We start from the raw sequence: 24,985 nt of genomic DNA on the forward strand, positions 1-24,985 counted from the left end.
TCTTACCATATTTTGTCTTTATCTTTTATGTTTTATTGCAATTCATTTAATTTTTGTAAGCTGCCCAGAGTTTTTGAGAGTGGAAGAGTATACAAATTTCATTATTAATGGCAGGGACTGGCTGCACATGCGGTTAAATATTTTAGGGGAGGGCTTATTTTAGCGCATGCACTCAAAAGCTCGATTGGGCTTATTATCCAGGGAGGTCTTATTTTCAGGAAAGCAGGGCAACATAAGCAAAATAATATGCATTAGTATATTTTTCTTGTTTCGTCTATTTTGCATTCTTCTACATAGACACATTAATTTATCATTTAAAGAAATCACAAAGGGTAACTGATTCATTAGTTATACTGCTTTTGAATTAAAAAATGTATCATATTTAGGTGATATTAAATTCAAGGATTCCTGAATCCTCTTTTAAGGTTCACACTTAATTTGTTCATATTTCCTATTCTTTTAATGGAAAAAGTTTGCCTTGTTATCCAATACAGAAGAACTGGAGAGCTAATTTGTTTTATTAGTTAAGGCACCAGACTAGAAGCCAGGAACCTGTGAGTTCTAGTCCCGTTTTAGGCATGAAAGCTCAAAGTGACTTTGAGCCAGTCACTTTCTCTCAGCCCAATTCACCTCACAGGGTTGTTGTTGTGGGGAAAATAGGAGGAGGAAGGAGTATTGCATGAGTTCACCACCTTGAATTATTTATAAAATAATAAAGGTGGGATATAAATAAATAAGCAAGCAAACATTGTTTAACTGCAGCAAGCAAGTCTCATTGCAAAACACCAATTTTTTTTGTAAAGCAAAAATGTGAATTTGACTTTAATCCAATGTACTGATTTGCTTACAAAATATTTCTACTATTTGGTGCGGTCTATTCATTTGGAACAGTCTGTTTTGTTTTGTATTTGTGGCATATTTCATTGAAAGATACTGCCTCATTCCATGTGTAGGTTTTATGGGGGCAACTCTCCTAAGAAAATTAATTACAGGTAAGTGGTGTCGTTTTGTGAATAGAGATGGAATATTACAATAGTAAATGCTCTGTGCTTTTCAAACCTTTCTCAAATCTCAGAAAATGTTTGCATCTGGGAATGAGCAAAGGTTCTGACCAGTTCTTATTATGCTATAAGCACATCATCATCCCTTAACTGATCTGCTTTTCCTTGAATCTGGGAGTCAGAAATCCCTTTTTCTCTTCTGTTTTTCTGCTGCAGAAATTCCCAACATTCCCATTTTGTGGGCTCCAGAGAGGGGTAAGCAATATCTTCAATCCCAGCCAATGATTTCTAATCCAGTTCATTGCTAGTATTTTTGTTTGTTTTATTTTGGCATCATTTATCAAAAACAATTTTAGATGCGTACTCATTTTTAAAATTTCCTTGTGGAGTCACATGTTCTTAATTTTGTTCATTGGAGGATCCCCAGATCTCCATCAGGCTTAAGGCTTAGCCTCATCTCCATTTGTGTTCTGTATTCTTGTGAATTTTCATATAGCTATGTTGCCCTATATTATTTATTAGAACAAGAGCATCCAAATTCTGGGGTTCTTTTACTTACAGTAATCTTAGTTACCAGAATAATAGTGTATTAACAGCCCCAATCAAGAGCTTTGTTTTTCTTCCTTGGCAGCTGCTTTTTCTAACCATACATGGGCATGGCCCTATTCAGTCTTTGCTTTTTAAAAAAATGATATGGCTCTCATTGCTTTCTTTCTGCTTTGCCTACTTGCTGGCTACCTGGCATTGCAATGCACTGTTTGCTGCTTGATTGCCTGGAATTGGTCTTCTTTACCTTTGATTGTAGTATTCACTTAACATTTTGCCCATGAGTTCTGGCTGCCACTTGTATGTGACTATTGATGGATACTCCCAGTTACCTCTTGTCAAACCTTTCCCCTCTTTTCACTGTTTCCAATGATATTATGCATCTGCTGACTTCATTGAATTGCCGTCCTGAAGATTTGTGCATCTGCTAATTGATCCTGCTCTGTCAATTTGCTATGTCTGCCTTTTTTTTCTTGCCTTGTCTGTTTGACCACTAGCTTATGTTGATCACATGATACCTTAGAATTTGACTGCACATTACTACTGCCATTTCTATGCAATCCCAATCATTTGCCAATTGTGTGCTCTTTCTTGTTTATATACTGCTTACTCTTCCATCAAAAAATTTAAAATGTGAAGAAGAGAAAAATGTTTTGATCTGGCTCCAGTTTACCCTTATTCAGTACCATATGCTTGGATTTTTAGAATGTATCTTTATTTATATTTTAATCAGAATATTACCCTTACAAAGTTTAGAGTAGATCTTCTACTGTATAGCTTTTTCTTTGCTAAGTTTACTGATAAGACTATCTATAAGGATTTGCAGCAGGGAGATTTGATGTTTAGAAATAGAGCAAAGTGAAAATGCTTTCCACTGGGCTGTATTAAAAAAAGGATAAGGAATGTTTATTGACTACATTTGCTTTAGTATTTGTGTAATATGTTGTCATGTCCAGTTTATGCCAGTTCTGTTCTTGGACTAACATGAGTGACAGAGATGAACAGGTCCTAATTGTTGTTCTGGTTAACAAAGTGTATAGCCTACAAAAAAACCAGAAATAAGATATAGAAAAATAGTCCAGCAATGCTAAGATACATTTAGAGAAAAGCTAGAAAGGGCTCTCAATGGAATAGCTGGTGTAAGCCCTTCATATATCATCTATTTTTTTATTAGGGATATTATTTCATTTGATATACCTTTTTAAAGAGAATTGTAAGGAAAACCTTTTACTGAATACTCTATTTTATTTAAGAAAAAAATCTAGAAGGCATTAGCTATTCAAAAGACAGTAACAAACTCTTTAAAATATCTTCTGGCAACTTTCCATGCAGTATTCCAAGAAGATGCAAGGACCTTCTGAGAAAGAACCCCAACTTCAAAGTAGGTCTTTCTCCTTAGTCTCAATGTTAAGATTTCACACAATTGAAATTGCCTGGGAACTTTTCTCTTAATCTTCTAAAAAATACAGTATAATCTCTGATTTGACATAAATTTCCATTCTCACATTGTCATTCAACTAATAGAGAATCTTGTTTCCTGAACCATGTATTGATGGCATCATATTAACTAAAGTATATTTAAATTGCTAGTAGCAGTGATTTCCAATATAACAAGACAATTATTGTACATCTGGTTTTGCTTTTCTCTGATATTAATAATTTGAAATGGACACAAATTCCATGTAGTAAAACTGAGAAACACTCTTGAAGAATTCTAATCCTGTTCTGGTTTCTTAGAAATCTTCTGTTTGCTGCAGCATTTTTTCTAAAATAAGTCACAAATATCAAAATTCTTGGTTTTAATTCAAAGCTTTCCTGATAGCTTTCATTATGATAGAATTAGAATTCAGCCACTGCATCATAAAATTTTCTATATTCTATCATTTGAAAATGTATGTGTTCTGAAGGAGCAGGTATTTTTTAACAAATGTTCCTAGTTACTAGAATGATCTTCCAACTTAGATATTAAATAAAACACACATTCTTGAGTTTTGATGTATCATTTCTTGAATTTTTTTCTGTTTGCAACTTTTTTCATAGTTTGAATAGCTTTTTGTCATTGTTCGTGATATTCAATTCTTAATAAAATTCTGTTCTTGATTTTTCTATTTGAAAAACACTTCATTTTGCCCTTTGACTTGTGTATGACATTTCAACTGTGTTTTAAATCTGTTGCTCAAATGGATAAATCTAAATTACAATTCTTCATCTGAAATCTTTTAGCATCACTTTCAAGGAAGTTTCTCTATTATACTTATAAGATTTTAATTTTGGGAGGAGGGAGGCTGGCAGTACTCTAATTAATTTCTTCCTAGTAAAACTAAAACAAGAATACTGAGTTACTTGCAACATTTTTCTCTTACCATTAAAGCAGAATTTTTATTTTTTATCCTCATCCTACCTCACCTCAGTTTAAGAACTGCAAAATTAAGGATTCAGTATATTAATTTCTTCTAGAGTTTTACCATTTTAGTTGAGATTTTTAAATTGATGTTTTTGAAATGCAAATTAAAAATTCCCCAGTAGAAAATCTCCTTATCTTTAGCTTTGCCATTCAATTTAGCTAAACGTCTAAGAATCACACAAGACTGCATTTGCAGGGATTTTTAATTACATCTAGAAAATTAATTTGTATGTTTGAAACTGAGTTTTATACTCTTGTGTAGAATTGGTATATTACTGGATCACTATATAATAGGCAAATTGATTTGCCAATACAGAAATTACAAACTTAATACTTCAGATTACTTTATATTACTGTCAGAATTCCATATTATTTATGTGTACAGTTTGTAATTTTTTCTCAAAGTGTGTTTTTGTACATGTAAATGATATAATAGGGTAGTCAATTAATTCCTATAATTTTTAATTTTTTTGTTTGTTTATTTAATCTTTGTTTGTTTTATATGGCTGCCATCTCAAACAAGTGATTCTTGGTGGTGAGCAACCATCAAATTTATTTAAACCAAATTACAAACACAATACAAAAGAAAATGAAATATAGATAGCAGCTGAGAAAATTATAATACATGTATGCTAGCATGGATGGGATTGGTTTTAAACTTTATGTGATGTTATTTTTAGAATTTATTGTTATTTGTATGATGTTAATTCTGTTAATTGTCAGTTACATTTTTACTATTTCATGTAAACCACTTTTTCTTAGGAGCATAGTAGAATACAAATCCTAATAAATAAGCAAATAAATAGTAGAATCACTGAAGATTTATAATAGCTTTTGTAAATTAAAAAAAATACACATAAAAATAATTGTACATCAAATTTAATAGACTGTTCTTTCCTCTTTAACTAGGTACAACTAATTTTGCCAAGCCATGACTTCCAGTCACTATCAGTTTGCTCCCTGCAAATCTCATGGTACCAGTGGCATGTTAATTGGTGTAGTCTTTGCTCTCACTATGTTCAATTTTGTACAGTGCATGTTTCAGCCAAGGTTTGATGCATTTAGATATATTTAACAAAACTTGCTTGAAGTTCATCTTCTTAATCATTTGGTATATATATTGCCTTAAGTTAACCTAATCTATTGATAATGCTATTATCAGCGCTGTTTTGCTTCTAGAGCCTTTCCATTTTAGTTGCTTTCATTTCCTGCATCTTCCTGAAGCACAGATGACCAGATGCAAAGCTTTTATATTTTTATTAAGCCTTTGCATTATAACCCTGCCATTTAAAGGGTGAGAAGCAGTGGTGGGTTGCAGGCGGTACGTACCGGTACGTGCGTACCGGAGCCAGCCCGGAGCACCAGATACTGTTCTGGTACGGTGCTCCGGGGGGCCCACCCACCCGCCCAAGCTCCTTACCATAGTTTAAAGGCTTTTGCACTTCTGCACAGGCACATGGCGCGTACAGCACCTGCGCAATGCTCTGCAGAGCAGCTGGAGCATCACAGAGCGTCGTGAAAGAGCTTGAATGCATGTGCACACTACGCACATGTACGCGCGTGCTGCACACATCCATGAGGATATTGCCGGTGCTGTTCCAACCGTACTGGTTGGAACAGGATTTGCATCCTACCACTGATGAGAAGTAATGAGGAAAGAATATTGTTTCAAGATTCATTTGAAAGTTAAAGTATCAACAATTGAGATTATATGAAAAATCCAGTCTAAAGAGGGGATATAATGTCAATGACTACTCACTACACAGGTACATGTAACCCATAAAATATTATTTCCTGAATCCTATTGCATCAGAGGGCTATTGGCCAGCTGCCTTGTTTTGAGTGGTCATTCCCTTTGCAGTAGGGAAATGCTAATAAGTTGCACACTTGGCAGCTGTGACTTTTATGAATAATATTTCACTAATAAAACAATTCAGTCTCTTGATTTGGCATAAAGGTGTTATATAGTGGAGGCTGATTTCTGTCCATGGTAATTGGGACAGCTTTAGGCCTTTGGGTGCCAGTGCTATAGGCAGGATTTTCATTATGAACCTTACCACTTATGGACTAGATGTATACCCTTTCTGGCTGTCTGGTGGACAAAAGGAGGGGCATGGTAAACTGGATTCCCAAAATAATCAGTGCATCATTGTGTGAGAGAGTATTACATATAGACTTAAAAGAGGCTGTGCTATGCCGTCCTTAAAACACTATTGGAACTACTGTAGGAGATAACTACAACCCTGTCTCCAGGTTTCCCATTTTAGGAAGATTATTGGAAATGTGCTAGGGAAGCAACTTCAAAGCTCCCTTGGAGACATTGGTTATTGAATGCTTTTAGTCAAGATTCAGACCTAGATGGGGAAAATAGGTTCCTTCTAATCCTTTTAGACCTCTAAGCTGACTTTGATAGATCTATTAAGTATCATTTTTGGATTATATTGAGATTGGGGACACTACAATTGTTTTTATCCTTCTTCAATTGATGGTTCCAATTGGTGGTTGTAAGTGACAAAATCCTAGACTTCTTTTACTTTTAAACTTTTGTAAAAATCCACTGGGAGAGGTTGTATATTGGTTCAGATTGGTATCTTCAGTATGTTGATGATATTCGACTGTATGTTACATCTCCAAACCACTCCAGTTATGCAATGAAAGACTTGTCCTGGTACCTACAGACAGTTGAGATCTAGATGAGAAGAGCCAGGTTAGGTTGAACCCCAGGAAGATGGAGCTACTATTTATTTAGTGAGATTCTTTTGTGTACAGCTAGTACCACAAAAATAACCTTCAAACCCTATATTTAATTCTATGCATCCCTGCTTCAAACTTGAGCATTCCATTGCAGATCCTTTTAGAAACAGAGAAGATGAGCCTCAGAAATCTTATACACATTTAAACAATGTAACAACAAAAATTAAAGCATCCATGCTAGAAATAAAAACTATATCAATAAAATAGCAAGTGAGATAAAACAACTGAAAATAAAAGCAGAGATTGCCTAGTCCAGGGCTGTCAAACTTGCAGCCCTCTGGCCGACTGTGTCACATGCTGGCCATGCCCAAGCCTAGTTTAGCAAAGGGGAAACAAGTCATCATACGTCACTGTGATGACACGAGTTTGACATCCCTGTCCTAGTCTAATTCTCAACCTGTGGTCTGTGGACTCCTGGGGGTGGGGGGAAGACACGGGACAATATCATAACTGGGAAGTCCATGAAGGCTTTAAGAAATGTTGTGATTTAAATCTTAGTTAAGTCTTGGTGGTCCAAGGAGGCAAAGAGATAGATAGATAGATAGATAGATAGATAGATAGATAGATAGATAGATAGATAGATAGATAGATAGATAGATAGATAGATATACATATACATATACATATACATATACATATACATATACATATACATATACATATACATATACATACACTGAACTTTTAATATAACTAGACGTGTGTGTGTGTGTGTGTGTCTAGTTATATTAAAAACTCAGTGTCTCAGTGTCCTATGGTCACCTTATCACCTTATTATCATTTGTGACTTTCACAATGCGACCGCTTTGGTCACATTGACCGATGATCTCTGGAGAGCTAGGGATGGAGGCTTTGCGTCCATCCTAGTTCTCCTCGACCTCTCAGTGGCTTTCGATACCATCGACCATGGTATCCTTCTGCGACGACTGCGGGAGGTGGGAGTGGGCGGCACTGTTTTGCAGTGGTTCTCCTCCTACCTCTCGGACAGGTCGCAGTCGGTGTTGGTGGGTGGGCAGAGATCGTCCCCGAGGCCCCTAACATATGGGGTGCCACAGGGGTCGGTCTTGTCCCCCCTCCTATTTAACATATACATGAAACCGCTGGGCGAGATCATTCGGAGGCACGGGATAAAGTATCACCAATATGCGGACGATACACAATTGTATCTGTCCGCCCCGTGCCAACTCAATGAAGCGGTGGACGTGATGAACCAGGGTCTGGAAGCTGTTAAAGACTGGATGAGAGCGAACAAACTGGTGCTCAACCCAGACAAGACCGAGTGGCTGTTGTGTTTTCCTCCCAATAATTTGATCACCGTACCATCAATCAGGCTGGGGGGACAAAACTTATACCCCTCAGATAGGGTCCGCAACTTGGGAGTCCTCCTGGACCCACAGCTGAGTTTTGATCACCATCTATCAGCTGTGACCAGGGGGGCATTTGCCCAGGTTCGCCTGGTGCGCCAGTTGCGGCCCTACCTGAATCGGGAGGCTCTCACGACAGTCACTCGAGCCCTTGTGATCTCTAAGCTGGAATACTGCAATGTGCTCTACATGGGGCTGCCCTTGAAAAGCACCCGGAGACTTCAGCTAGTACAGAACGCGGCCGCGCGAGTGATTGTGGGCGCACCTCGGTTCGCCCACATAACACCTATCCTCCGCGAGCTGCGCTGGCTGCCTGTAGATCTCCGGGTGCAATTCAAGGTCTTACTTACCACCCATAAAGCGCTCCATGGTAGTGGATCTGACTATCTGAGAGACCGCCTTCTGCCAATAACCTCCCTGCGTCCCATCAGATCGCATAGAGCGGGCCTCCTCCGTATTCCATCCGCCAGTCAGTGCCGACTGGCGACCACCCGGAGGAGAGCCTTCTCAGTTGCTGCTCCGACGCTATGGAACAATCTCCCCGTGGAGATTCGTACCCTGACCACAGTCCAGGCCTTCCGTACATCCCTCAAGATCTGGCTAGCCCGTCAGGCCTGGGGATAAATTTTCTTGCCCCTCCCGAATACTGAGTGAATGTTGTGTTTTAGTACTTTTTAGTTATTTCACATTTTCTTTTGTATTTTGTCTTTTACTCCCCTTCCCTTACTATTGTAAGCCGCCCTGAGTCCCCTCAGGGAAAAGGGCGGCCTATAAATGCTAAATAAAATCTAAATCTAAATCTAAAATCACTGCTGGCTTCCAGCAATCAAAGACAGTGGGGAAGCCAGTAGGAAGTTGCAAATGATAGTCATGTGACAAGATTCACCTAACAACTGCAGCTTCCAAAACTGCTGTTGTAAGTTGGCACAGTCATGCTTTAAACTATTTCATTGGGATAGATTTTGATTAAAAGAATATTAATATTGAGGGTGCTAAAAGAATCATATTGAGAAATTGCACATTATATTATTTCAGTTGTTAAGGAATGGTTGTCAGAAATGTGTCATCTATTTATTTGGAAAAGGCACTATTTTTTCCTAATCGAAGGATATAGCAATATGTCTTAATATGGCAGAGACATTTTGATGCTTTACAATAATATATTGTATTTATTATATTATGCTGTATTTATGACTCTTAATAAATATAATATATAAAGGTTCCCCTCTTTTCTGTTTCTTTGTTATGGGTTGGGTTTTTCTATTTTTTTTTCTTTTGATTTTATTTTACCTTTTTTTAAAATTAAGAACTGTTTTGTTTAAGAATTGTTTTGTTAACAGCGTGTGATAAAAATGTAAAATTCATTAATTAATCATTGAAAAAGAGGTATTAGAAATGTAAGATATACAGTAAACCCAGGACATTATAAGTTGGTATTTAATAGATATCTAGATTATAGTTATAGATCTATAGTTTCATATATTTGTAAGGACAAAATACTGTAGAGCATATGTGTCAAACTCACGGCGTCAAATTGCCGTCACATGATGTTTCACAATATTTTTCCCATTTGCGCAGCTGGGATGGGTGTGGCCTGTGCATGACATATCTGGCCTTCAGGTTGCCAGTTTTACACCCCTATTGTAGCGGCTAGATCTATGCATTAATTATGATGCTGTCTCTGTCAGCAGAATATTGTATTCTGCATTATTTCAATTTTTAGATCTCTTCTTCCCATATCCCATCTGTTATCTATAAGTGTAGTCATTTAAGTCCTGGTATCAGCAAAACCATTAAAGGTTACCAGAAATAATAAAATATTATTTTAACCTTGATGAAATAAACTTTATATTTCTTCCTTTTACTTCTATCAATCTTAATCTTTACTTTATTCAAATGATATTATTATAGCACGTTTTAACTTTGAACAGTTACTGAATAAGCGGTCAGTATGTGGATACTACTTGTTTTCTCAAGTCAATGATTGGTAATATTTGATACAGCTGAATGATATACAGTATTTGTAGTACATATCTATAGTTATATATACAGGAATATAGCACATTGCAGATAGGTGCCATTCCTATTTCTGCAAGGTTGAAAACAAACTGAATCTAAACTGCTGCATGATTTTAATACTTGGTTACCTTTTATCTGTTCCTTGTTTATATTCATGTTCAGTTAAGAACAGAATAGTATCAGATTTCATTTTTGTGTCAGTAGTTCATTATAATTAATTGGTATTTTAAGAAAAATACTTTGTTATCCATTTTTCTAAGGCAGGGATGTCAAACTCAAGGCTCATAGAGGTGCTTAAATCTGGCCCACAGGAAACAGCAAAGGACTGGCCGTTGGTATTGGTGTCTCTCAGCAAAAACGCAGCTCGGGGGCTGCACGCAGCACCCCTGCACCTCGTTTCTGCTGATAGAGAGCTATCCAGGCAAATTAAAAACAAAACAGAAGGAGAAATATTTCCCCTTTTGCATTTGAGCATGCAAGAAGGGACAGGAAAGGAGAAAGGGAAGAAGGAAAGACAAAAAAAGAAGGAAAGATGGAAAGCGAGCAAGGAAGGAAAGGGGGGAAGAAAGGAGAATGAAGAGGGAAGGAAAAAGAAGGGAAGGAAGGAAGGAAGGAAGGAAGGAAGGAAGGAAGGAAGGAAGGAAGGAAGGAAGGGTTATAATGAGAATCTCCAGGAAGTCCTGCCTTGGCATTTGGCCACCACAGGTTCCCCCAACATGAGTGATGAACTGGCCACACCTACCATGGCTATGTACCCCCAGCCACACCCACCTGACCCTCCAAGGTCAAACACAACCCTAATGTGGCCCTCAATGAAATCAAGTTTGACATCCCTGGTGTAAGGGATCCATTTTTTTTCCAGATCACTGAACTGAAAAGATCTCCATTAAGAGACAATTTTTTAAAATGGGATTAAACAATATAAGGAATCCTTCAAAACAATTTCCACTTGTTTCTTGAATAGCAGGGCCTAATTTTACATTCCTTTGCACCTGGTTTTCAGAGACATATATTAGATTCAATTTTGTTAGGCTCTGTTTTCAATAAAGTATTTTAAAAGAAAATTGGCATACTCGAAGGCAAAGCACAATTTTCTAACACAAACCTTGTACTACCTGTAGAGGGTAAAGGGACATACTGATAAATTAAAAATAATCACAGACACAAAGAAGTACCTGGCATGCCAATCAGTTCTTAGTTAGCCTTCTGTAAATTGGTATTTTGTGATTAGCGATTATCCACTATACCAATCATTTGGTAAATAGACAAATATCCCATGGCAGTGATGTACTAAGTGTGTCACAATATGTTTTTCAAATTGCAAATGTCATAAGCCCAAAAAGAATACTCATAACAAACAAAAACTGAATTCCTTTCTCTCAGCTCCTTGCTATGTTTCTCTCTCAGTGTCTGAGAGTTTTCTGAATTGTGATTGTGAAAAATTAGTTCACTCCATTGAATTTAACTTTTTCAATGTATTTTAATAAACATATATTTTGATCTTTATTTCAACAATGTTAATAGATAAAAGGGATGTTATATAATGCACTCTGTAGCCCACTTGTCCCCAGATGTCAAGGAACTCCAACATCCAACAGGGTTCTTCTTGATCCAGGCAATAGCCGATCTGGTATAGGCTTCTGTAAATTACATTTCACTTATTGTTTATGGAAGAGGTCTCGTTCATCTGGCTCCTCTATGAACTCTGACAAACATGGTTGAACCATAGCTGTCATCCTCCTCAGAGTATGTAAACTTCACAACCACATCAAAGTAATGCTTCACTGGGATATTATTGTGTGTGAGTAATTTACTTTAGCTTCACAGTCTAAAACTTAATAATTCAAGTCTTAACCAAGGATCTAAGAATTATTCAGCTAGCATTTAAATTTGAAACAGGATGGGGTTGTGGGGTTTTGTTTTTTTTTGGTAAAATTAGGGTTTAGGTCTAATAAATTCAATATATCCATATTACAAGAAAGTATTAGGTATTGCTCTGAGGGCTCCAATCATGATCGGTATAACAACGGATTTCTTTTCTCCATAAGCATTTAGCTTTGATCTGCATTTTCCTATATACATAATTTTTTCCAACTGTTTTTCCTCAATCCTACAATCATCAGATTAAGCAACATCAGTGAACCAGACTCTCTTCTTTTCAATAACTGTTATTATTATTCAGGCCTCACTTACCTAAATCTTATTTAACCCAGAAGAATTTAAATAAATGGTATGCCCCAGGACCCTTTGTAATCCCTAAAAAGTTTTTGCTTCATGAATCATTCCGGCATTTATTTTCTTTTCCTTCTGGGTCTTAATCACTTGGTTCCTTCTTGTCTATTGCTGAAAACATCATTTGATGAGTGGCTTTTGTCCTTTCGGTATAGCTGTTCAGCTGGTTTTTAAGTTATAGCCACAACTGTGAGTTTCAGCCTAGTGTCCTACATTCATTTTACATTTTCATGCTTAAAAATATACAAGTACTATTTGGGTTGGCTGTGGAAATTCTCAGTCATCCAGGTCATAGTTGTCCCAAAGGTGCTTTTTCAGGAGGCATCTGGACTTTCTTGTTTTTCTTGAAGACATTTCATTTCTCATCCAAAAAGGTTCTTCAGCTCTGACTGTGTGGTGGAGAATGGAAGGATTTATACTCCTTGCAGACAGCTGGTCATTTGCATTCTTTTAGAGAGTCATTGAGGCTATCTGGAGATTTATCTGTGTCACCAGGTTCACCTAAATAGTACAAATGGGTGTGGAGCTATGGACTATGTTATAGACTGGATAGATGATGTCGTATCCCTCCACCTCTGTTGAGAGAGGACTGCTCGATTGTGACTATTTGGGGTCTATAAATTTTCCTCAAAAATAAGAGAGAAAAACAAAAAGAGAAACAAAAAATTCAAAATGGAGAGGGGGTAATTTGGGAAAGTGGGACAAAATGAGAGATTTATCCTAATGCTGGACATCTGCCTCCCCAATGGCCTCTTTACATTGTAAAAAAAACAATTATGAGTGAATTTAATTTGATCATTTATTTGTGGCAAATGAATTCTCATCTGAGTTTTATAAACTTATTGTATTTAATATCCATTACTTTAAAATTCAATTTTCTCATTAATTTTTTATTATTCACTATATAATTTTATATATTATATAGGCATATTTTATTAAGTTAACAACATTCATTTATTGTTCCTAAAGTGATTCATATATTTGTCAATAATAATTAAATAGATAGTAATAATTAATTAGACCAAGCAATGTTGGTCCAGTTCATAGAATTCTGAAGTAGTATTCTTATTTCCAAAGATGGAATAATGAAGAAACTTGCAGAAAAAGAAAGAAAGAAAGAAAGAAAGAAAGAAAGAAAGAAAGAAAGAAAGAAAGAAAGAAGCAGAAAAAATGTTTCTGTTCTTTGTTATAAAACAGAATCTAAATAACATGGTTTTCGCCACCTAGTGAAGTAGTGAAAGAAGAAAGGAGTAGGAAATAATGCCATGTGGGAAGAAAGTAATTTAGAGTTGGAACCAGAATTACCCAATTTAAGAGCTGCTTATGTCCTACCAATATTGCATTCTCATTAAAACCTGCCTGAAGTTTAGGGGCATAAATGATGTGAAATTTAAGATATGGGACCAACGTGTACAGGATAATAGCTAAAATGGGCCATGAGGCCCATATACTATGTTTAGCTGTTATGTCATCAACAAATATTTTCAGTTAGTAATCTTGTCCTTAATTTGTGGTAGCTGGTACATTTTCCAGTTACCTAAATTTCAGATTTCCTATCCTTTATAAATGCTCTAGAAAATCTGTCATGAAAAGCCAAAGCAAAGGAACCTGAATCTAGCAATAAAACTAACCTGCTACAAATAAAGATCATCTACATAGGGAGGGATTTTCTGCCTTAAAACTCATCTTTTTTTCTCCTGCCTAATCTTATGCAATTGTCTGATTTTATTTCTCCTCGCATTAGTTTATACCATAACAGCCAACCATGTATTTTGTATTGAGTTGTGCATTTGATTGAAAGTCAGGGATTCAACTTTAAGATTATAATTCTATACTTTATTTAAATATATTTATATTACCTATAACTTTCATTTTAAATTAGGTTTTTCTTTTTTAAAGTAAGAGCACAGTATAATTGAAAGCTAGCTATCATTTTAATCTCAAAGATTGCCTCAGTATACAAATGCCTTCCAATTAGAAAGAGATCTATTATATCATTAAACAACAGAAAAAGACAGAATATAAATCTTCCATGAAAAGAAAATACTTAATCTCCATTTTGAAGGACCATATGAGCCAATCCTTTCTAATAATTTTCTGAAATGTTCAGCATATTTGGATTTCCAGGAGAAATCTTAAGAAACAGACACAAAATATTTAATATTTATAAATGCAAAACTGTGAGTGATTGAAAGATGCAGTTTCTGATACAGAACAAATTTCAGACATTGTGGCAGAATGTGATATCGGCATAAGCTGATTTTAGTGAGATAAGTATATAATGATTGTATGCCCAAATTGATTCACAATCAAATCCCATGTTGCACTGATTTTAAGAAAGGGATGGTGAAATTTAATTTAGCTTATTTTATTTTTGTAGTTTTCACTCAGTCTACTGTTTAATCTTTGATTACAGGCTACTAAAGAAGTAATAGAACGGGAGGCCCCAGGGATGGCCTTGGCAATGCTGATGGGATCACTTAATGTTACACCTCTGGGCATGCTTTCTAGGTAAGAATGCTAACAAAAATATGAAAAAGTTTTTCTCTAGAAAACCTAAGGTGGTGGAATGGCTGCAATAAACAAAAGTAATTCATCATTCCTTCCTCCTTTTAATATCCAAATGGCTTCTTTTATAGTTTTATGGTTTTTATTTCTTTTACTTTTTATTGTCTAGTATTTTGACAGATCAGAAAGAAAAGACATTGAATCTCTATTGCAAAATTTTCACATAGTAACTGTGTAGTTATGTAGTGGTTTCAAAACTATTTTGCATATTTTGCTTCAGTAGATTACACAACAATATTTTAAAATATTGTTGATCCCATAGTGCGGCCACTGAGAGATAGCTGCTTGCCTAAAGCCTACTTTTCATATGGGAGAGATATCCATATTACCCAGTGAGCTTCTGTGGCTGAGGTGGATGAGAATGTGGGCATTCCTGGTGTCAGTCCAACCTTAACCACTACAACAAAATGCCTGTTATGTAGCAATTATTTTTTTCAGAATTCTTTTTCTCCCCAGTTAGCACCGATTTCCCTGTTTTCACTATGAAGGTCTTATACTAGCAGACATTTAAAAGAATTCTTGCAAATCAATAAATAAATGTGCATAGTGCTCACAGAAAATACTTCTGAATTGTGAAGAATGTATATGAATCTCAGGTTTAAATGAGTCTGAACCACCCTGTTCCCCCGAAACTAAGACCTCCCTGAATAATAAGCCCAATCAGACTTTTGAGCGCATCCGCTAAAATAAGCCATCCCCCCAAAATAAACCCTTCCCTAAAATATCTAACTGCATGAGCAGCCTGTCCCCGCCATTTCCTGGGAAGGAAGGGGGGACATGCCTCACGCCCTCCACATGCACCTGCCATCCATGTGGAATGGCCTCGCAGAGGCCCCTTCTGCAAACCCTAGATACCACGCCCTTCTGTGCCAGAAACAGAGACAGAACTTCTGGCCCTCCATGGGCTGCAGGCTGAGGTTAATGGGCCTCCTATACCTCAAAATTAATAAGACCTCCCCAAAAATAATGCCAAGCACTTATTTTTAGGGTCAAAAGAAAATAAGAACCTGTCTTATTTTTGGGGAAACGTGATAATTTTTATCATGTTAATGTGATTAAGTAATGCACTTGACTGAACTTCAGTTATGACTGTAATGGAAAAAAAATGGTAGCATTTGTCTTGAAAGAAATTACATAAATATTTGACATTGATATAGTACATTGTTCTGACCCCCTCCTCCATCCAGTAACGAAAACCAAGACAAGCTTAATTAGAATGTCCTTTAATAGCAAGACCAGAATCTCGGTGGCTGAAAGCCAAGCAAACAAACAGATAAGGACCTTGGCAGCAAGTCTGACAAACCTTGGCAGCAATTCAGACAAACCTTGGCAGCAATCCAGCCTGCCAAGTTAGTTACATTCTCTTTAGTCAAAGCGTTGACTTCTGCAAAAGGGGTCTGTCACAAGCAGTCTTTTTTATAGTCTGGAGAGGAGCCTCATGACCACCAGCTGAGCGCAGTTACCTCCTGTAATTGCATAATTGTTCTAGACGCCGAGTAGCTCTTCGATGGCATGCATCCAGGAATAACTCACTGCTGGTTTCTGGATCACTCTCCCTTGTCTCCTCCCCACTGGTCCAAGGCTCAGGCGCCACCTGGTGGCCAACCAGTCTCTCTGCGCCCTGCTTGGAGTCGGAACCTTGTCCAGGATCCTCCACATCCTCCAGGGCCAACTCATAGGGCCCCTCGCTGTCAGAGTCTGGTGGCAGCTCCAACGGCTCCTGCTGGGCCACAACAGTACATCATGCATGAATATTTGATTGATGGAGAGGTAATACAATATATAATTATGAGTTAACATAATGTTAATGTGAAGTATGTTCCAAACTACCATGTGAAGTATGTTCCAAACTAGATAACAATGTTGTAAAAGGATAGACGGAAACAAAATCGTTCGAGTGGGAATTAAATATTATTTTTTGGTTTCTTTCACTAAGCACTTTTTTGTGTGTATTGAAACTTTGTGGAAAAGCCAGTCTGATGTACTAGTTAAGGCATCAGGATAGAAACTGGGAGTCTAGTGCTGCCTGAGTCTTTTCCACTAAATGTTTAATTTACAAAAGTAGAAGGTAAACTTTTCTATGTGTTCTAGTCATTCTCGTGTAAATAGAATTGATAAGTTGGTAAGTTATAGTTCAGAACTTCATCCATGAAAGATCTTTTTTGTTCTATAAGATCAGTAACAGACTGACTTAGTATTGAATATTCTTCTGCTGATTATTTCCTTCATTCTATTTTAATCGTAGATATTTATTCTTTTGGGTCAGGATTGTTTGTTTTCCTATATAGTACACAAAGGGACAACAAAAGGGGTGGCTTGTAAATGATAGATCACATTGAAAAATGATCCAGCTGAATTAATTATTGTACAATAAGTACAATAATTGATTGATATTATTGTCATTGTTTTAGAAACTAACTTGGGAGCTGGATTTGTTGTTGGCTCTAGTTCCTGTGTTGTTTATATAGTCTATAGGTCATGATGTATGGTAAGTTTTCTGTAAGCAGCACTAAATCCAAACGTAAAGTTGTTTAAATGTCCAGGCTGTAGTGATATCCAAGGAGGGGAAAGGCTGTTCTTGGAATAATATTATATATTATATTAATTATATTATATTATATTATATTATATTATATTATATTATATTATATTATATTATATTATATTATATTATATTATATTATATTATATTATATTATATTATATTATATTATATTATATTATATTATATTATATTATATTATGTTGTATTATATTGTATTGTATTGTATTATATTATTATAATATATATATGTATGTATGTATGTATGTATGTATGTCTAGGCTGTAGTGATATCCAAGGAGGGGAAAGGCTGTGTGTGTGTGTGTGTGTGCATGTGTGCGTGTGTGTATATGTGTGCGTGTGTGTGTGTCCTTTCCCCTCCTTGGATGTCACTACAACCTAGACATTTAAACAACTTTACGTTTGGATTTAGTGCTGCTTACAGAAAACCTTTGTTGCATTGTATTTGAAAAACACACAGTTATTTGTATTTTAGACATAGTTTTTAATATTATGTACACAAATAGATATGAAAGCTGTTCTAAATAAATTCTGATAAGAGTGGCCTGAAAATCAATTGATCATTCATATCCACTATCAATCTTTTTCACTTGATGAGGCTTTTAGGGAAAATACCAATATGCAGGGATGGACAGCTGACATAAGCAGGTCTAACATCATTGAGCAACAGTAAGCCTATTGAAATGAGCTTATTTAGCTGTTTCTAAAGCATTTAAATGGCTGCATATTTTAAACCCAAAATAAAAGCAATATATGTCAACAGTGAAACAAAACATTACAGCAAAGCACAAAACTGTCTTAGTATCACAGCTAAATGTTCCCATGCAACCTACAATAAGTTTGTTCATCTGACAGCAAAATGCCCTAATCATCATGAATGCAAGCCAGTTGCCAAGGGCCTGAATTACAATCATATGACTGTGGGACTGCTGCAACAATTGTAACTTTGAGGATGGTCATAAGTTACTTTTTTCAGCACAGTCAGAACTTAGAACTGTCATTAAAAGAATGGTCTTAAGTCCAGGACTATCTATATGCATATGTGTGAAAAGGCTAGTATTTTATTGATTAGCTAAGTAAAACTCATTTGATCATGAAGGTTTCTTTAATCCTATTTCTATGAAAACTTTTTTTCCACTGAATGAATGCTAAGACTTCACTTTTTTGAGATTGATTAAAATTGATTTATTTTAAAAATTGTTAATTTCCTGTGACTTGGTACTCATCGCTTTCCTCTCTTTTTCTCCTCCCCCCCCCCCAGACCTGTTTGTGGAATCAGAGGGAAAACTCTCATAATTAACCTTCCAGGTAGCAAGAAAGGATCACAGGTAAGCAATGTTTTTTATGAGGAACTAAAGATACTTTGATGATTACAAAATTTACCTCCATAAGTAGTAAACATATTTTAATGTAGTGTAATTAGTAGGAAAGATGAGCATTATTCTAATGAATACCTTTCATTCAGGAGGTCAAGGCACTCCTTCCATCTATTTTTCCCCACTATAACTCTGTGAGATAGTTGAGATAAGAAACAAATGACTGACTCAAAAGCCAGGGAACTTTCATTGCTGAGGATGAACTAGAACATGAATTTCCCAATAGTAATCCAGCACTTTATCCATATACTACATGGATCTCATTTAAAGGATTAAAATCTATAAAACCTTCAATATCCTACTTCTACTTATTAAGGTAAAGGTTTCCCTATCCAGCCGTGTCTGATTCTAGGGCACAATACTCATCTCTGCTTCTTGGACAAGGGAGTCACCATTGTCCGAAGACATTTTTATGGTCATGTGGCCAGCATGGCTATACGACAAAGGCACTTTGAATGCTGTTCCCACCAAAGTGGTACCTATTAATCTGCTCACATTTACAAGCTTTCAAACTGCTAGATGGGCAGAAACTAAGGCAAAGAATGGGAGCTCATATTGTGTGGTTCTTGGGTCTCAAACTCAGGCTGTCAGCTTTCCAGCTGACAAACTCAGTGTCTTTACTTGCAGAACATTGCTTCCACTTATTAAATGAAAGTATTTGCATTTGAAGGTTTTAAACTCCAATTAATTAGTAACTGTTCCTTTCACTTCCATTTTGAAATAAAGTTAGCAAAGTATATATTTTAACATCTTGTGACATTCATTATTTAAAATTAAAGCACTGAATACATTCAAATCTCCTTAAACCATAGCCACAACATTTTTGTATCTCATTCTTTTCATAAACCGTATTTAGCTGTACACCTTCTGCTTTGTTGTGAAGTCTAAACTGGCAAACAATGATTTGGGTGATCTCTCCAAAACTGGATTTCATACCAGAATTTTATTACAATTTTCACTCCCTGTTAAGAAAAATTACTCAAAGCATAGTTTACCAGATCACAGATCTCAGTAAATTGGTTTTACATTAAATTGAGCACATAAGAATAGAATAGAGTATACAGTATATACATTATTCACTTGTTAGCATCTTTGAGTCTTCTGTAGCTAAATACTAAATACTGGATACTTAGACTGAGATAATAATGCGAATGTCTGGATTAACTTCATTGATATAAATGCCTGACAGCCAACATATGTCTGCAACTTTATCTACTGGCTGGTAGATATGGTATGAAAAGTTATTTACTATTATTTACTGTTTAACACTTTCAGATACAGTGCAATTCTAGGGTATATTGTGAAAGCTTATGGGGGGCTTTCAAACATAGTTATTTACTTTTTAGATACCAGCTCAGGTGACCTCCAGACAGAAGGGATCATTGTTCTATGTTTCTCTGGAATCATCTTAGACTTAGAACCAACTCAGCTACAAACTATAATTTGGAAATGACATCTGAATTCAATTCTTGCAATACAAATATTTTTTTGAATTAAAAAACTTGTAGAATAATTTTCTGCAATCTATCTTCTTCATACCTGAATATTCTAACAAAACGAATAAGCAATAAATAAGTATATATTTAACTATCAAACAATAATAACATGCCAGCCTCACAACCTCCCATGTTATGTAGGCGGTTTCTAGTTAATTGATTAATTCCATCTTCTGTTCAGAAATTTAAACACTGTAATTTTTAAAATAAGTATAACTATACCCTCAACATTGTTAATTGTTTGAGGAATTTCATCCTGAGAGTATATAAGGATTCACTTAAATAGACAAATTTAAGAATACCAAAATAGAAAGTTGAACATAAACAGTAAAATGTATCTCTGATCTAAAATTTGAATCTGCATATATACTGATTTTTTAGTACTTAAATAGTGTCAAGAAAACTTTCTGTGTTTTCTATGTAAACATTTGTCTGTCATGAAAGTCATTATAAATCTTTCAAATAATAAAAAATAGTAGGATTTTTGTTTTAAAACCTGTGTATTTATAGGATTACACTGCAACATACAGTTTCCAACTGAATGTAAATATTTTTATAATATTTTTAGAACACAAAAGTTAAAGTTTATTCCCCATATCCAGGATATAATTGGGGGAGGGGGAAGGTAGGATGATACAAAATGGATGAGACAATATCATGCGTATAGGTGGGGCTAGGTTATTTTGTTTCTTCTGAGGAAGGTATCACTATTTATACTCTATATAGATAAATAAATAAATAAATTTGTTGCACTTATTGTGCTTCTCCTATTTTTCTTTGTGGGTGCACAACCTGCACAATTAGAGCTGTGAAACTGTGTGTAGTTAGAAAACCACAAAATTGTAAGCTCAATGGATAATATTCAGTTCATAGTTATAATTTACACCAACAATTTTTCAGCTCTGTCAGTATGGCTAAGAAGATTTAGACATTCTTAGATATTGTGAGTTATCAAGCCAAAATCAGATTTGAAGCAATTTTACTCTTAGAAGCCCTAACAATTTGCCGTCAATATTTGGTGAACACTTTTTATTTTAATTTGTTAGTGTGTCTAAATGAAATATATTAAAATGGTATATTTCCTTCAAACAAAACTTTCCTTGTATGGGGTGAAGGTATTCTAACATTTAATTTATCTTTATTTGTATAGAAAGTATATCACATGTCTGAGACTAAAAAGCTGTTTGATTATTTTCATCTAATTTCCATATATTTTGGTGTGCTGAAAACAAATAAAATATTGAAAAAACTCCTAGATGTCATGATTTGCCACAACATGCAAAATTGTCTTCAAATTTATCCCAAAAAAAAAATAATTTTTGGTATTTTAACCAAATTTAAAGTCCAAATTACTATTAATTAATTCACATAAGTGCATTTAAGATATAATATGCCAAAAAAACCTTAGAGGGTTTGTCTGAGTTATGTAAAAAAATATAGCACTGTAAATCTGATGGTCAGCAATATATACGTAAGCTAAGCAAGTTTTAAGTTTGTGCTTCTAATGGTAGAAGGGGTTAATCTTTCCTGAAGAATCTAGTGGGAGGGAGACACAGGGCAGATAGCAGCATCTCCGGTCAGTGCAGGGGGCCTGGCCAGCACTGTGACATCTTGTGTACAGACACAGAGCTGCTCTCTCCTGCATGCCACACTTTTGCACGAATCATCATCAGGTTCTTGGTTCTAGGCTGTTCACACTTTTTCATCACAATTCATGTTAGCTCGTCATTCTTCAACCGTTATGTTATGGCTCCGCGAAAGTGTATTAATTCGCCAGACAGTTTCTGTTTCATCTGTGGTGAATATACAGTGTTAAAGCAACAGCAGAATATTACAGACTGAAAAAAGTATACTTTGCATACTTTGGACTAAAAATTAGAGATCAAGATAAAGTTTGGGCGCCTCATAAAGTGTGCAAACGATGTGTTGAGGACCTCCGAAACTGGTTCAAGGGTAAAAAAAAATCTTTATGTTATGGGATTCCTATGGTATGGCGAGAGCAAAAGAACCATAGTGATGACTGTTACTTTTGTTCATGCGATGTGAAAAGGTTTAATTCCAAATGGAAGCATTCCATTTCATACCCCAATCTTCACTCAGCGATTCATCCCATCCCCCATGGCACAGATATACCAGTACCCAAGCCCCCTGCTACCTTGGAAGAGATACCTAGCTCCAATGAAGGTGAAGTCATACCTGAACCAGATGACGAATCAAGTTCTGACTTTGAAGATGATACAAGACCAAAATTGTTTTCTCAGGAGGAGATGAATGATTTGATAAGAGACTTTAATCTGCCCAAAGATGCCGCTGAGTTACTTGGATCAAGGCTGAAAAGCAGGAATTTATTGTTGCCAGGAGTGTCATCTTCATGGTTCAGACATCATGAAAAGGAGTCCATTCCTTACTTCGCCCAGGAAGACAAGTTGGTTTATTGCATCGATGTCAAAGGTCTGATGGGTCAGTTTAAAATCCAATATGATTCAGAGCAATGGCATCTTTTTATAGATTCTTCAAAAAGAAGTCTCAAAGCAGTTTTACTCCACAACGGTTTTTACGCTTCCATACCTGTAGGTCATTCCATACACTTGAAGGAAACCTACAAGAACTTGGAATTGGTTCTTCGTAAACTTAAATATGAAGACCATGGTTGGCAAGTGTGTGGGGACCTGAAGGTCTTGTGCATGCTGCTCGGGCAACAAGCTGGGTATACCAAATACCCTTGTTTTCTGTGTCTATGGGACAGTCGAGACCAACAAAATCACTCAACCAAGAAGAGTTGGCAGCCGAGGGTGCTAACAGTCGGTGAAAAAAATGTCCTCTGAGAAACTTTGGTACCTTCCCATAAAGTTCTTCTACCACCTCTCCACATAAAATTGGGATTGATGAAGCAATTCGTAAAATCACTTCCAAGAGATGGAGAATGCTTCAAATACTTGGTCATCAAGTTTCCATGCTTGTCGGAGGAAAAATTGAAGGAAGGTGTGTTCGTCGGACCAGACATTAAAAGGCTTATAGTTGATGAAGAGTTTGTCAATACCATGACAGATCCTCAAAAAGAAGGGTGGATTGCATTTAAAGAAGTCGTACAGAAATTTTTAGGCAATAATAAAGGTCCTCACTACAAAAAGATCGTCGGAAGAATGCTAAAAGCATTTCAAGCTTTAGGTTGCCTGATGAGTTTGAAAGTGCATTTCCTCCAATCCCACCTTGACTACTTTCCTGAAAATTTGGGAGCTGTGAGTGAGGAACAAGGTGAACGATTCCACCAAGACATTAAAGAGATGGAAAGGAGATACCAGGGAAAATGGAGCATTACAATGATGGCAGACTACTGTTGGATGCTTCAGAGAGAGATTCCAGATGTTACTCACAAGCGTAAATGCACCAAGAGGAGCCTCACAAGGAAAAAGAATCAAGTTTAGTGTGTGTAGGTGAGCTCATTTCAGTTCAAAAAAGGATTTCATGAAAATATTGTAATAAAACTTTAATTTTATAAGTCTATTTCCATTTATTTTGAGGTATTGCCTTATTTAACATAGTTACCTAAATTGTCAGGAAACGTAATGTTCTATGACAAAATGGAGGTCATTTTCGGATTCAGCCACCAAAAAACATAAAGATTACGTGGAATAACCAAAACAGTTCTTGAAAAAAATTTTTTGCAGACCTGTGAATTTTCAAATTTAGACATATATTTTCTTGATAACTTGACTTTGGATGGTGTCAACTTTATGGATCACTGGTGACTATTAAAAGAACTTGATCCATGAAATGGAACCTATACATTGGCAAACAGTGGCAAAGGTTTCCTCATTTCTTTCTTTAGCTCAAGCAATGCTCTATATCAGGGGTCTCCAACCCCTGGGCTGTTAGCCTACTACCATGGCTTCTTTGGAACTGGGCCATGTGAACAGCTAGCTGGTGCATGGGTGCTTGCACACCTTCACTTGTGGAAGCGGAGGGTTGGTGCGCACACCCACCAGCCTGCCACTTAAACAGGTTCCCTTCTCCCCAACCCCAACCCCTGCCAAGCCATAAAGGTTGGAAACCATTACTCTATATGATTATTTCACGTATTTTCATCAAATCAGAAGGCAAATCCCATAATTCTGTTTTTCTTTGATATGCTAGAATGGCTATCTTTAGAGCTTTAGTTTCTTTTTCTTTATATATTCCAATTCTTTACTTATAGTATAAATTATAATTGTATATAAGCAGAGAAGAGTTCAGTTTGATTTTTTTTATCATCATCTTTGAAATATAATATTTTGAACTTTTAGAATTTTGTGTCAGTAAAGAGCACCAAAAACACTGTTGAAGGGATTTTTCCTGAAGCTACCTCTACCATCTTCCCTTTATTAATATATCTTTTATTAATCTGAAATCACAGATGTAAGATAAAGAAATCATAGGTAGTTTGAAAAGGGACAATCTATCAACAGCTATCAGACAGAATGCTGGATTAATTACATTTTTGTGAGATCAGAAATTTCATTAATTTTCATTCTTTTTTCCCCTACATATATTAAAAAGAAAAGGAATAAAGGTAGTTATTGCATGTCTTCCTAGCGTTCTCCCTCCAATCATTTAATTAAAGAGTGTAAACCGAATCTCCTTTAGTAATACAAAGTAAACTGATTTTTTTAAAGCAAATATAGC

General features: G+C 35.9%; 1 protein-coding gene across 14 annotated transcripts in view; it reads left to right on the top strand.

The window, feature by feature from the left end:
* The window catches only part of GPHN (gephyrin), a 234,873-nt gene that overhangs the window by 121,086 nt on the left and 88,802 nt on the right, over positions 1–24,985 (top strand). For 7 of the 14 annotated variants that reach the window (XM_087720983.1, XM_087721001.1, XM_087721009.1 and 4 more), the window contains exons 5-7: positions 1,218–1,256; positions 14,737–14,831; positions 18,713–18,779. In XM_087720983.1, coding sequence (XP_087577109.1) covers positions 1,218–1,256; positions 14,737–14,831; positions 18,713–18,779 — 201 coding nt within the window. Of the gene's footprint in view, positions 1–1,217; positions 1,257–2,879; positions 2,929–14,736; positions 14,832–18,712; positions 18,780–24,985 lie in introns of all 14 variants that reach the window. The other 7 variants (XM_087720992.1, XM_087721042.1, XM_087721062.1 and 4 more) reach the window with 2 other exon arrangements.

This window comes from Thamnophis sirtalis, unplaced genomic scaffold, assembly GCF_051295495.1.
Source record: "Thamnophis sirtalis isolate CommonGarterSnake01/CBP01778 unplaced genomic scaffold, rThaSir2_p1.2 scaffold_1, whole genome shotgun sequence".
Lineage (NCBI taxonomy): Eukaryota > Metazoa > Chordata > Lepidosauria > Squamata > Natricidae > Thamnophis > Thamnophis sirtalis.